The sequence below is a fragment of the Schistocerca nitens genome, chromosome 6, assembly GCF_023898315.1.
Source record: "Schistocerca nitens isolate TAMUIC-IGC-003100 chromosome 6, iqSchNite1.1, whole genome shotgun sequence".
NCBI lineage: Eukaryota > Metazoa > Arthropoda > Insecta > Orthoptera > Acrididae > Schistocerca > Schistocerca nitens.
This window is the reverse complement of record NC_064619.1, coordinates 85,315,902-85,329,427: the sequence shown is the minus strand read 5'-3', so window position 1 is coordinate 85,329,427 and position 13,526 is coordinate 85,315,902. Positions and strand designations below refer to the sequence as shown.

Sequence of the window (13,526 nt, the reverse complement as noted above, 5' to 3'; positions counted from 1 at the left end):
ATACTTTCCGGGACTGAATGTGGCTCTCCAGCAGGGATACGACTTCCTCATATCCTGCCCTGAAATGAGATCCAGCCTTCATGAAATCCTCCCCACTCCACCAAGAGTGTCTTTCCGCCGTCCACCTAACCTTCATAACCTCTTGGTTCATCCCTATGAAATCCCCAAACCACCTTCCCTACCCTCTGGCTCCTACCCTTGTAACTGCCCCCGGTGTAAAACCTGTCCCATGCACCCTCCAACCACCACCTACTCCAGTCCTGTAACACGGAAGGTGTACACGATCAAAGGCAGAGCCACGTGTGAAAGCACCCACGTGATTTACCAATTGACCTGCCTACACTGTGAAGTTTTCTATGTGGGAATGACCAACAACAAACTGTCCATTCGCATGAATGGACACAGGCAGACAGTGTTTGTTGGTAATGAGGATCACCCTGTGGCTAAACATGCCTTGGTGCACGGCCAGCACATCTTGGCACAGTGTTACATCGTCCGGGTTATCTGGATACTTCATACTAACACCAACCTATCCGAACTCCGGAGATGGGAACTTGCCCTTCAATATATCCTCTCTTCCCGTTACCCACCAGGCCTCAACTTCCGCTAATTTCAAGTTGCCGCCGCTCATACCTCACCTGTCATTCAACAACATCTTTGCCTCGACTGACATCTCTGCCCAAACTCTCTGTCTTTAAATATGTCTGCTTGTGTCTGTATATGTGCGGATGGATATGTGTGTGTGTGCGCGAGTGTATACGTGTCCTTTTTTCCCCCAAGGTAAGTCTTTCCGCTCCCAGGATTGGAATGACTCCTTACCCTCTCCCTTAAAACCCACATCCTTTCATCTTTCCCTCTCCTTCCCTCTTTCCTGGTGAAGCAACTGTGGGTTGCGAAAGCTTGAATTTTTTGTGTTTGTTTGTGTGTCTACCAACATACCAACACTTTCGTTTGGTAAGTTACATAATCTTTGATTTTGGATATAAACATGCAAATGGACGTACATTCTTTTAATTCTGAAGGAGGACTCATCTGAATGCAGCTTTTATGTGATTATCAATTATTCAGTACCTCAACTAAATGATTGTACATTGACGACAACAAGAACTGTTCTGAGAAGAAGGTGCACACTTTCTATAGCCCTTCTATTAACTCTTGAGATATTATTTTTTACGTTAAACTACTCCAAGATTTTTATGATGGTACAGTGTTCCTGTTTATCCATTTTAAAGGAACACACACAAAACGACTATTTGAGAATGCTTTATAAACAAAATGATGCTGTAGACTGTGTTGGAACTTGATTTACTTTAGTGCACAGCATGTATCAGGATAGCTGGAACAAAATTTCATTGATATCAGTGACACCTCTTTGCCAAACCAACAACTTTACAGCTTGCAACTTATTGCTCAGTTAAATGTTGTGCAGCTTGTCGAAGCTGTTCTCCATGAGCACTGAGTGTCAGACTCTCCTCAGCCTGCAAGAATATGTCTACTGCTCACCAATTGTACCAGTTATGTACCCTGGTGCTGGACTATCCAACACTAGTGCTTGCATGTGGGGCTAACACTGAGACAGCAATGCACCCACTATCTTAGGTGTTAATCGTTAATCTTTCACTTTACTTCCCAGTTAGCAGATTCTCTCAGTACCACAGATGGAATTCAGATGCCAATAATTTTGTCTTTACAAAATCCTTGTGAATGCAAAAGACAAATCTATAGTATAATTAGTGTCAAGAGCAACCTAAGTCAGCCATAAATACAATTATTTGCTCAATTTACAGAATGCGGAATAGTACATATTCATTTTCTGTAAAGATGACAATAAAAGTATTTAGCAGATGATGCCATCCCCAACAAGTAGCTTTCAGTAGACATACACTCCTGGAAATGGAAAAAAGAACACATTGACACCGGTGTGTCAGACCCACCATACTTGCTCCGGACACTGCGAGAGGGCTGTACAAGCAATGATCACACGCACGGCACAGCGGACACACCAGGAACCACGGTGTTGGCCGTCGAATGGCGCTAGCTGCGCAGCATTTGTGCACCGCCGCCGTCAGTGTCAGCCAGTTTGCCGTGGCATACGGAGCTCCATCGTAGTCTTTAACACTGGTAGCATGCCGCGACAGCGTGGACGTGAACCGTATGTGCAGTTGACGGACTTTGAGCGAGGGCATATAGTGGGCATGCGGGAGGCCGGGTGGACGTACCGCCGAATTGCTCAACACGTGGGGCGTGAGGTCTCCTCAGTACATCGATGTTATCGCCAGTGGTCGGTGGAAGGTGCACGTGCCCGTCGACCTGGGACCGGACCGCAGCGACGCACAGATGCACGCCAAGACCGTAGGATCCTACCCAGTGCCGTAGGGGACCGCACCGCCACTTCCCAGCAAATTAGGGACACTGTTGCTCCTGGGGTATCGGCGAGGACCATTCGCAACCGTCTCCATGAAGCTGGGCTACGGTCCCGCACACTGTTAGGCCGTCTTCCGCTCACGCCCCAACATCGTGCAGCCCGCCTCCAGTGGTGTCGCGACAGGCGTGAATGGAGGGACGAATGGAGACGTGTCGTCTTCAGCGATGAGAGTCGCTTCTGCCTTGGTGCCAATGATGGTCGTATGCGTGTTTGGCGCCGTGCAGGTGAGCGCCACAATCAGGACTGCATACGACCGAGGCACACAGGGCCAACACCCGGCATCATGGTGTGGGGAGCGATCTCCTACACTGGCCGTACACCACTGGTGATCGTCGAGGGGACACTGAATAGTGCACGGTACATCCAAACCGTCATCGAACCCATCGTTCTACCATTCCTAGACCGGCAAGGGAACTTGCTGTTCCAACAGGACAATGCACGTCCGCATGTATCCCGTGCCACCCAACGTGCTCTAGAAGGTGTAAGTCAACTACCCTGGCCAGCAAGATCTCCGGATCTGTCCCCCATTGAGCATGTTTGGGACTGGATGAAGCGTCGTCTCACGCGGTCTGCACGTCCAGCACGAACGCTGGTCCAACTGAGGCGCCAGGTGGAAATGGCATGGCAAGCTGTTCCACAGGACTACATCCAGCATCTCTACGATCGTCTCCATGGGAGAATAGCAGCCTGCATTGCTGCGAAAGGTGGATATACACTGTACTAGTGCCGACATTGTGCATGCTCTGTTGCCTGTGTCTATGTGCCTGTGGTTCTGTCAGTGTGATCATGTGATGTATCTGACCCCAGGAATGTGTCAATAAAGTTTCCCCTTCCTGGGACAATGAATTCACGGTGTTCTTATTTCAATTTCCAGGAGTGTATTTACTGATTTTCACATTCATTCTACTTATGAAGTACACACAAAGAAAGCAACCTTCCAGTATCAGGTACCAGTGTATATAGTACTCAACTTTCAATAATACTAAAATCAATATTTTTAACGAAGGTGATGTTATTTATGTAATACAACAAGACAAATGTAATTTGTTTAACATGTGTAATAAATTCTATATAACTGTTCCAGGACCATGGCAATGAGTCTCAATACAATGTCAAGTCGAATGGGAGCTTTTAGTGGAAATTTATCATTTCCATACTTGCTGGCAATTGACTGTATAGCTCCATTTTCCCTGTTGACTGCTTTAGTATTGAGTAAGTATTCATCCTACAATACTAGAGGTTCCAGCTGAAATATTTATTTGCCTGATCAGTTAATCATCTTAAGTTCAAAATGTTATTTGTTACATGCAGAAAAGCACTACTAACAAATATCAACTAATGTTCAAATTGCTATTTTATAGCCACACATTAAGGTTTGATTATTATGATGGAGGACCCTAGAACTAATGCAAAAACAAATAAAGAAAATCTTAGTAAAATGTGGTTCAGGAGAGGTGGGCAGACCAACTACAGGATGTAGTGTAAGGTCACTCTCTCTCTTCTCTCTCTCTCTCTCTCTCTCTCTCTCTCTCTCTCTCTATATATATATATATATATATATATATATATATATATATATATCTGAGGAATCATCAAGAAGTGTGGCAGGAATTGCTTCATCAAAATGTTAACTAATCAAATTTTGGTCCAATATAAGGATCACGTGTTGCTTCTTAGAGTTAAGTTTGAGACCGAAGTTTTCTGCACATCTTCATGTGCCTCCCGAGATGGCAGAAACAATATTCTTAGGACTGTCATTTAATGCAGTTGACTAAAGTGACATTTACAAGAGTATGATCAAGATGACATTTGTGTTAATATACAGGGGGAAAAACAACAGTTCCGTGACTGAATGCTTATGGGCTTCTGAAGGGTTGAAGGTTCATTTTCCCCACAAGAAATTCTGCTGCCCAACACAATGTTCTTCACTTCAGTGACTGCTTCATAGCCTGCGCCATGTGGATCCTTCATATTAATGCCATATTTTCTGAACTGTGCAGGTAGGAACACTCCCTGTAATATATCCTACATTCCTGCAACCCCCCCCCCCCCCCATTCTCAACCATCCCCTTCCCTGCTCCCAAACCAAGCACTACACAGCTTTTTATTCCACCAATTCACCCAGAGTCTCATTTTTCCCCCTCCCCTACTTCCCTCCTTTTCTGCTCCCTTCCCCCCTCTCCCCCTCTGCCTTCTGTCAAACCATCTGGCTACATCTGGCAGCCCTATCCTGTCCCCAGCATGTCCCTGCATGCTCCCACAACCAGCACTTTACTGTCCCCCACCCCCACCCTGCTATCCCTTCCCCACCCCATACCAGCCTCCTCGCTATCCCTAACATCTCTATTACTTCTCCCACCAGATGCAGTTGCTCACAGTCCGGCCTGAGTAGCCAGAGGTGGTCGTATGTGTGAGTTCTGCTTGCGTAAATCTGCATGTGTTGCCTGCTATAGAACGAGACATTTTGCCAAAAGCTCACATGTGTAGCAGGCTTTTTGTTGTGTCTGTCTGCGACTCAATGCTCTGTATGGTGAGGAACAGTCTATCCTTTTCCTGGATTTTCCATTGTTTGATTTTGACTAACGATTTTTTTTCCATCCTCCAACCCAGTGCTGTCTTTCTTCGTTTCTATTCTCTAACACATTACTTTACTCAGTGTCCATCCTCTTCTTTCTCTTCTTTCCTGTATTTTTCCTGTCACCTTGTAACGCTACCACCCTTAAATGGACGTACGTTAGCTGTATAAAGCCTGTACTGTAATAAGTTCACGGGCTTCACCTTACAAACAAGGATTTTAGTACATAAGTTGACCGCGTGTACCTAATAGAAGCAAGATCGGACTTATGATCAGTCAATAACTACAGTGATGCATCAAGCAAATGTAAAGTATAATTACTCTTTCGCATGGACAAGAAGTACACACAGTAGATGCTACCATTAATTAATAATTCGGTCGCCAGCCTACTTAGGCAATGAGTGAGTTTTTTCCTTGTACAATTGAGTGCATGTACAAGCATAGTAACACGTAGTAAAGATGCGTTATACGGCAAAGTTTGGCACCAGAAAAATCCACTGAACTAAAACTTTCTCTTTTTTGTACTAATTTGGACGATATAAATTCACACAACACCACACAGCAATGATTACTACGAACTGCATTCTGTATATTGATCAGACTGAAATCGGGCATAGATTTTCCTAGAATAAGCAGTTTTGAAAGCACACATACAATGTCATTATTAACATTGGAAAACAACACTAATACACTTAGGATTAACATAGAATTTAACTATACGGGTCAAATCTGATCAACACATTCCAAGGTTTGAAAGAATGGACAAGAAAAAGGGGGGGCGCCCTGAAACGGTTATGGTCGTTATACTGAAACTGTTAATTACTGAAGGCAAATTAACACTCAAAATTATCAATCTATGGATAACTACTCCTTTGTCTTACTTCTGAATAATTTAACTGTCATTAGTTCTGTCTCAAATTAATTAAATAGCATCGCTAACTCAACTCAAACAACTCTCTTCCAATTTGGTCATACTTTTGTTCTTTACCAACATTTACAATAACACACAGACTTTTTAAATTTCTTTATAGCATAGATTGATCTACTGATAATTCTTATTAACACTGATTTTAGACTTTCAGTTCAGGATACTCGGGTTGCACAATACGAGGTAAGGATCCTGTCTAGGTCAATGATCAGGATAATTCATGGCTAAAGCAATTCTGGTAAAAGTCACGTTATTATTGAACAGTTAGAAACATTTTCGACACTGGTCCACACAAATACACTTCTAAAGATGAAATAAATGTTTGACCTGTGCAAGTCGGTGCGGCGGTTGGCGGGCAGCGAGATAGCGGGCAGCACGGCACACATACAAGCACGGCTAAGGCTCACGCTACATCGGCACTTTCCATCTTCTTAGCGTCGTAATCTTTCCAACTTTGTGCCTCAGAATATAGCAATGCCAAGTAGTCGTCGGAATCGGTACATCCAAGGCTCAATGGAATCCACTTTTCCTGGGTAGCCGCCTCGGTACAGTACGTGTTCCTCTGACCGATTCACAACTCCGACTGTTACTGTTGCTCGCCTCCGACTGATTGACTTGAGCCCGTTATGCCGAACCGCGCCCAGTGTGCGTTTTCCCGCACTCGCCTTTTCCCGCTCCCCTACAGGTAGGGTATTCACCACAGGTTTTCTACTACACATATCCTACTGCATTACCTACGTATGGACCAAGTGTTTAAATAACAATTTTCACATCTTACAATAGTTTTAACAATAGTACACTTTCTTTTGATTATCACATTATTTGAAATCTAACATAAATAATAATATTCATTACAAAAGTTGCTCACTGTTTCTTTAACATGACACGAAAAGAGAAAGAAATGAAATCAAACATTGTTCACACTAATTTATCGAAATTCATAAAGAAAAAAATTATTATATGTACAGTTGTCGTTACACATGCCCCTGTTTCCAGAAAATTTTGCTTAAGTCCAAATTTTATGGGAACACTAAATCTTACAATTATACAGTGGTTCTAAATCTTTACTTAAATGTCCAAAAGGTTTACACTACATATGTCCTTCTACGCCCTGTATATAGGTTTACACTCTTTTAACACATCAAGAATAATTATTTGTCATTTACTCAAGTGCCTTTTGCACAGTCCAACTTCCCATCATAACATTACTAAAATAGCAATTTAATCCCCCCCCCCCCTTTTTTTTTTCCTGGTAAATAATTTAAAATTCTGGAACACAAACATTGAACTACAAAAACAATTGCATATTTTGTACACACTATAATGTAATTTATCGCTGCTTGCTTTGAATAGCAGTCCATTTCCTTACTTACTAAACAAAACACACACACATATATTCAGAAAATTAACTACACATATTTGCTGCCTATTATGCGGATTTGGGCAGTCCTTTTCACTTCATATTGTCACATCTCCTGGATCACATTTATAATTTTTCATCGACTATTTATCTGCCCCTCATTGGTATTTGGCAGTCCTTCATATTATGGTACATACACTGCCCATTTTCATTGTTGACAGTCCCATATTTTATCTGGCTGATAGCATTTATCCTTTCATTTCAGTCCTTTTCTCCATACATTTTTACAGTTACAGTACAATTGGTAATCTGAAACTCACATAACTACATTAGCACACTTTCAAGGGTATACAGACATTTACAAAGATTAGTTACATTTAGAATAACTTGGGTTCAACATAAGATACAGCACATTTACTGCAAGTCGCTTTCTGATTATCCTTATATCACTCATTTCTAGGAACATACAGTTTCAGGTCCACAATATTTCTTACACCTAAAGGTCTTTTAGATTTTGGGTAGATCAGGTAGTAAGCATTGTCATGTGGAATATTCTGTATTATATATGGTCCATTATAAATATATTTAAATTTTGAAATTTCATGGTTTAGTTCACTAGACTTTTCGTGGGTTTTTAAAAGAACATAATCTCCAATTTAAAATTTTGAAACTTTTAAATTTTTATTGTGTCTTTTAGATCTAGATTCAGCTTTTTGTTTTGCCCTTTTTATCACCAATTCTTTCTTTTGATCCAATCCCAAACTTGTACAAGGTGGAAACTCTAGTTTTTCTTCAATTAAACTTTTACTACTTCTGTCTAACAAAATTTCTTCCGGTGGAAATCCTGTAGTTTCATGATGTAATGTGTTCATGACATTCTCAAAATCTGATATAAATCTGCCCCAGGCTCTATGATTGTGACTGCAGTATGTTCTACACAATCTCCCGATTTCTCACATGTACCTTTCAACCGGGTTGCTTGCAGGATGGTAGGCGGCAATATATTTAATCTCCACACCAATTTTCTCCATTCCTCCCTTCCAAATTTTGGATATGAACTGGGGTCCATTGTCAGATAGTACTGCTTTGGGTTTCCCGATGGTCCTGAAGTATTCGACCATCCTACTAAATACAGCTTTTGCTGTTTTTTTTTTTTTTTAAGGGGTATAACTTCACAAATTTTGAAAATACTTCCAAAATCACTAAAATATATGCACAATTTCCCGAAGTCTTTGGGAGGGGACCATATAAATCTACCGATAGCAATTCTAGGGTGTTTTCAGGTAACGTACTTTGCATTGGTCCCCTATTAGTTTTGTTCGGCACTTTGGCCCTTTGACAGACATCGCACGACTTAATTCGTTCCTTTACCTTCTTACTGACACTACCAACAATCACTACTACATTATTCAATTTATCCAAACACTTCTTTGGCCCACTATGCCCCAATGCTAAATGAAAGTAGTCTATGACCTCGGTATCAAACTGGTGTGGCCAACATACTCTCCATTCCTCATTGGCTAAATCTTTCCTCCTATATAAAATGCCTTTAAAGATTTTGTAATACTTCTTAATTTGAGGATACTGCACACTGTCAAAATTTACCTTCACTGATTTCCAGGTTGAATCCTCATTCTGATGGTATCTCATATTTTTACATATCTGCTCCATTTTCCTCTTTCCTGAAACCTCTTTCATATACCTTATCTGAAAAGTACCCTCTTCACCATTTTCATTTGGCACTTCACTCATACCATTAGGCAATCGAGATAAGGCATCTGCCACATAATTCTCAGTACCTTTAATATAGCAAATATCGTAATCAAATTGTTGTAGGTATAAAGCCCAACGAGTTAGCCTACCATTAAGTAAACGGCAATCTTTAAGAAAAGTTAAAGCTTTGTGGTCAGTATGTATGATGAGCTTATGGCCCCACAGATAATTTCTAAATTTCTTTAGCCCCCATATAATGGCTAAAGCTTCCTTTTCCGAAATAGTGTAGTTTCTCTCGTATTTTGTTAGAGTCCTACTGGCAAATGCGATAGTCCTGTGTTCGATTTCTTTGTCATTACAGATTTCTTGGAAAACTTCTATACCAATTCCATAAGCACTGCTGTCAGTACTCATATGGAAAGGTTCTGATAGTATGGGGTGATGCAAAATATTGTCATTCAAAAGTTCGTTTTTTACTTTTTCGAAATCCCTCATACACCCTTCAGTCCACACAAAAGCACTATTTTTCTTAAGTAGATTATTCAAATGAGGACTATTAAAAACTTGTCCCTTGACGAATTTTCTATAGAATCCACATAAACCTAAAAAGGCTTTCAACTGTTTTCTATTTCTAGGAGCTGGACATCCTGATATTGCACTTAACTTTTCCGGATCCTTGCCAATGCCGTTTGTAGTAATAATGTGCCCCAGAAATTTTATTTCCGATTTCACAAATTCACATTTCTTCCACTTAAGCGTCATGCCCCCTGCTTGTAGAGCAACAAAAACTTTCCGCAATAACTCACAATGCTCTTGCCATGTTTCTGTAGCAATCAGTAAATCGTCTACATAAATGGTTAGCCGGGAACTCAGTTCTCTCCCTAACACAAAGTCCAGTGCCCTAATAAATACTGCCACAGATTTGCTAAGCCCAAATGGCACTACTTTATACTGATAGCATTTCCCGGCGAATAGAAAAGCGGTATATTTACGGGATTCTTTACTTAACGGGATTTGCCAGTATCCGGCTGTCATATCCAGACTGGTTAAATACTTCACGTTATAAAATTTTTGGAGCATTTCGTCCAGATTTTCAAGTCTGTCTATTTCCTTCTTTATAATTTTATTCAAAGTCCTGGCGTCGATAACTACTCTCACTCCCCCATCCCTTTTGTTCACTATGATAAGGGGACTATTATACTCGCTGCTACTTCGTTCGATTACCCCCCACTCTATCATTTTATCTATTTCCACTTGAACAGCCTGCCTCTTTGATATGGGTATCAAAAATGGTCTTACGAAGAAAGGTTTATGCTCTATTGTCTCAATCTGGTATTCAAAGTTCTTAACTAGGCCAGGTTTGTCCGAAAATACGGGGCTGTTACTATCTAAAATTTCAAGCAATTCTGCTTTCTGTTCGGGAGATATTCCCTCTAAATTTTCCACCATTCCCTTAAATTCATGCCCCTGCTTCTCATTTAATAATCTCTGGACATGGTACACCTCGTACTTGTTTGTCAACCCATCATTCCCTTGGTCGATCTCCAACAATAAAGAATCGATTTCTGAATCAAACACTTTCCCACTTTCCTCAAAATTTAATTCCAAATTGCCAAATGTACTATTAATTTTGATCACTCCCTGGCTACAATCAATAATAACCTTTTCTTTATCCAACCAATCTATCCCCAAAATCATTTCAGCACTCAAGTCTGGCACAACCAAAAAATCGTGTTCAAAGTTTTGTCCTTTTATACTAAACTCAACCAAAATCTGGTTCTTTACCGGCTTACTAGCCTTACCAGTTGCACCAACAATTTTTACACCTGTCACTGACAATTACTAGCCCAGGCTTATCACAAATGTGTTCGAAAAATGACTGAGAAATTGCACTTATCTGAGACCCAGTATCAAGAAGTACTTGCAATTTCACGTTATAAATTTCAACTGGTATTATAGTTTGTTTAACCGTCGAATGTTTTTCATTACCGTGGTCTTCCTTGAGCAAATCCGGGTCGACAATAACATCGTCCCAAGATATGCTTTTAACATTCACTTCACATATATCTGGCGGTTTCTTGGGTTCCGGAAGTTCAAAGTTATTAATTACCTGAACTCTTTGCGAAATAAACCCTGAGCCGTCTGGTGGTTCTTTCTTTCTTTGTTCTGTTTCAACGTCTGGATTTTGTTTTGATACGTTGTCATCGTTAGGTACAATATCGACATTAACTGCATCCCCTTTATTTTCACTGATCTTCTCATATCCTCTTTCAGTAAAAGTATATTTACTTTCGTCTACACCTAAAAATTCATCTTCACTAGAGTCATCACTACTATCTTCCTCAGCATCAGATTCATTTAAGTACACTACTTTTGAACAATAGGTAAAGTTAGTACATTCATTTTCGTCTGTATTTGCGTACCTTTCATCATCTGAACTATCGTCGGAATCCGACCATTCCGGATCGCTTTCAGGTTCTAACATAAAAGCTTTTCTGAGACAGGCACTAAGTTCCTCCTCTGTATTGTCGTCAGGCTTGGATTTTAACTCAATCTCCTCTTTTGGCAATACGGCCTCATCCTCAGCTTTATTCACATCCACTGTGACTTCATATTCGGTGTAATCCTCGTGGACTTTGATTACTTTCAGGTAATCATCTGCCCCTTCTCCACGGTGCCTCTCGGTAGCAGTTTGTACTATTGGCAGACTGTTAGCAGAAGTTATTTCTTCGTCAATGCTGAGGATTTCATCCTCCAAATCCTTCCTACCCTTAATCTGCGTCCTATTGGCGGCACGCGTACTTTGCGCGGCGCTATTTATTCTCTCCTCTTCCAATTCGGGCCACGTCACCTTATCGACGTCCCTACTATCTCCTTTTTCACTAACTAATTTCTTTGCCTCATACTCCTTCTTAAAATCCTCCCACTCACATTGCTTCAGGCCCTTGTACAGATCGTTGATCTGCACCTGCCAATCAGTTACTTCTGCTAATTCATCCTCGCCTTTTCTCTCATTGCAAACACTGCTAACCGCACCTCTCTGTGTATTCACAGTTTCCTTTATCGTTTCCTTTGCCATGGAATTATCACTCGTAAAATTTTCATTAGCTCTGACGGCTATGTCCGTATCTACTGCTGCCGTATTTCCAGCGGCTTCTTTCCTAACAGATGTTCTGCTAGGCTGGGTCTTTGCCCTCCGATGCTCCACTCGCCTGTTAACATGTAGCGTTCTGTGCGGCAGAAATGACTCATTCTGGCTCGCAGCTGATGCTTGATTCGCCACAACACGTTGCGGCATTCCGTGCCTGTCCCTAGCCTGTCTCATTACATTACGGTCGGTCCGGTATCTTTTCTCAAATCGGGGCCGGTATGTATTGTCCGCTTCCATTTGGCCCGCAACGTTCGCGGAAATTAGTTTCCCGCGTCGTTATTACTTTGCGCGGTATACCCTCTACCGCGACCTGAATAATTTCCTCTTCCTCTACCTCTACCTCTTTGTAACATATTGACGTGAAATCCTTCGCCGTCATTTCGTTCGTCATTATTACGATTATTACGATGACCAAAATTTTGATAATTGGCACGACTTTCGCGCCAATGGTCTTCGTCTTCGACCCTTTCTAGAAATGCTTGGAAGCTACGATGATTGCTTCCTACATACCTCTTTGAATCTTCTGGGAGCTTTTTATATAACTCCCAGATAATTTCTGAATCTGATCTTCAGCCTCTTAAATGAGTCAATTTCCGGTACCAATGCTCGCAGAAATCTTTCAAAGAATTCCTGCCCCTGTTATCATGCTGTTTGGCCATGATGAACTCCCGCCATAAATGGTCCTGCTTTTGTTCAGACCAATGTTCTTCCGTAAATCTTTGCCTAAATTCTTCGAACGTCATTCGTTCGGTGTCCAAATTAATTCCCCAGCACTTAGCGTCACCTGCTAAGGCGCTAATTACAATGTTTATCTTTTCCTGATTAGACAAGTGTTCAGGAAATATTCTCTCACAATTTTTGATGAAATCTAACGGATGCCATCCGTTGTGTTTCTTGGCGGGATCAAAGCGTTCCTCGCCTTCTAACAGCTTCGTAATCGGTGTGCCGTTACAGACAACACCAGGCCTATCTTTAATTTTATTCTCAAGGTCAAAAATTTTGCCTTGAATTTTCGAAGAATTTTGTTCACATTCGGTAACTCTCTCGCCTAAATCTTTTTCAGTGTCTGAAACTGCCCTTTTCAACTGTGAAATTCCGTGTTGACATTCGTTTACGATCTCAGATTTGAGACCGAAAACTTTTTCGTCTACTTTTGTTTCTACCAGGGGCTCTACTTTCTCTTGGATGTTGAGAATTTCAACATCGAACCTACTGTTAATGTTAACAATTTCCCCCTGCATAGTATCCATATTCTTGTTAATGGTATCAACTTCAAGTTTCAGAGTATTTACCACAGAATTTAAATTACCCACTTTTTGTTCTACCTGTTCTATTTGTTTACTAATTTTAATTCCCTGTCCTTCAACCTGTGCT

General features: G+C 41.2%; 1 protein-coding gene across 2 annotated transcripts in view; it reads left to right on the top strand.

Annotated features, from left to right (window-relative positions):
- The window catches only part of LOC126263657 (synaptic vesicle glycoprotein 2A-like), a 232,581-nt gene that overhangs the window by 176,693 nt on the left and 42,362 nt on the right, over positions 1-13,526 (top strand). For both annotated transcript variants that reach the window (XM_049960763.1, XM_049960764.1), the window contains one exon: positions 3,510-3,637. In XM_049960763.1, coding sequence (XP_049816720.1) covers positions 3,510-3,637 — 128 coding nt within the window. The remainder of the gene's footprint in view (positions 1-3,509; positions 3,638-13,526) is intronic.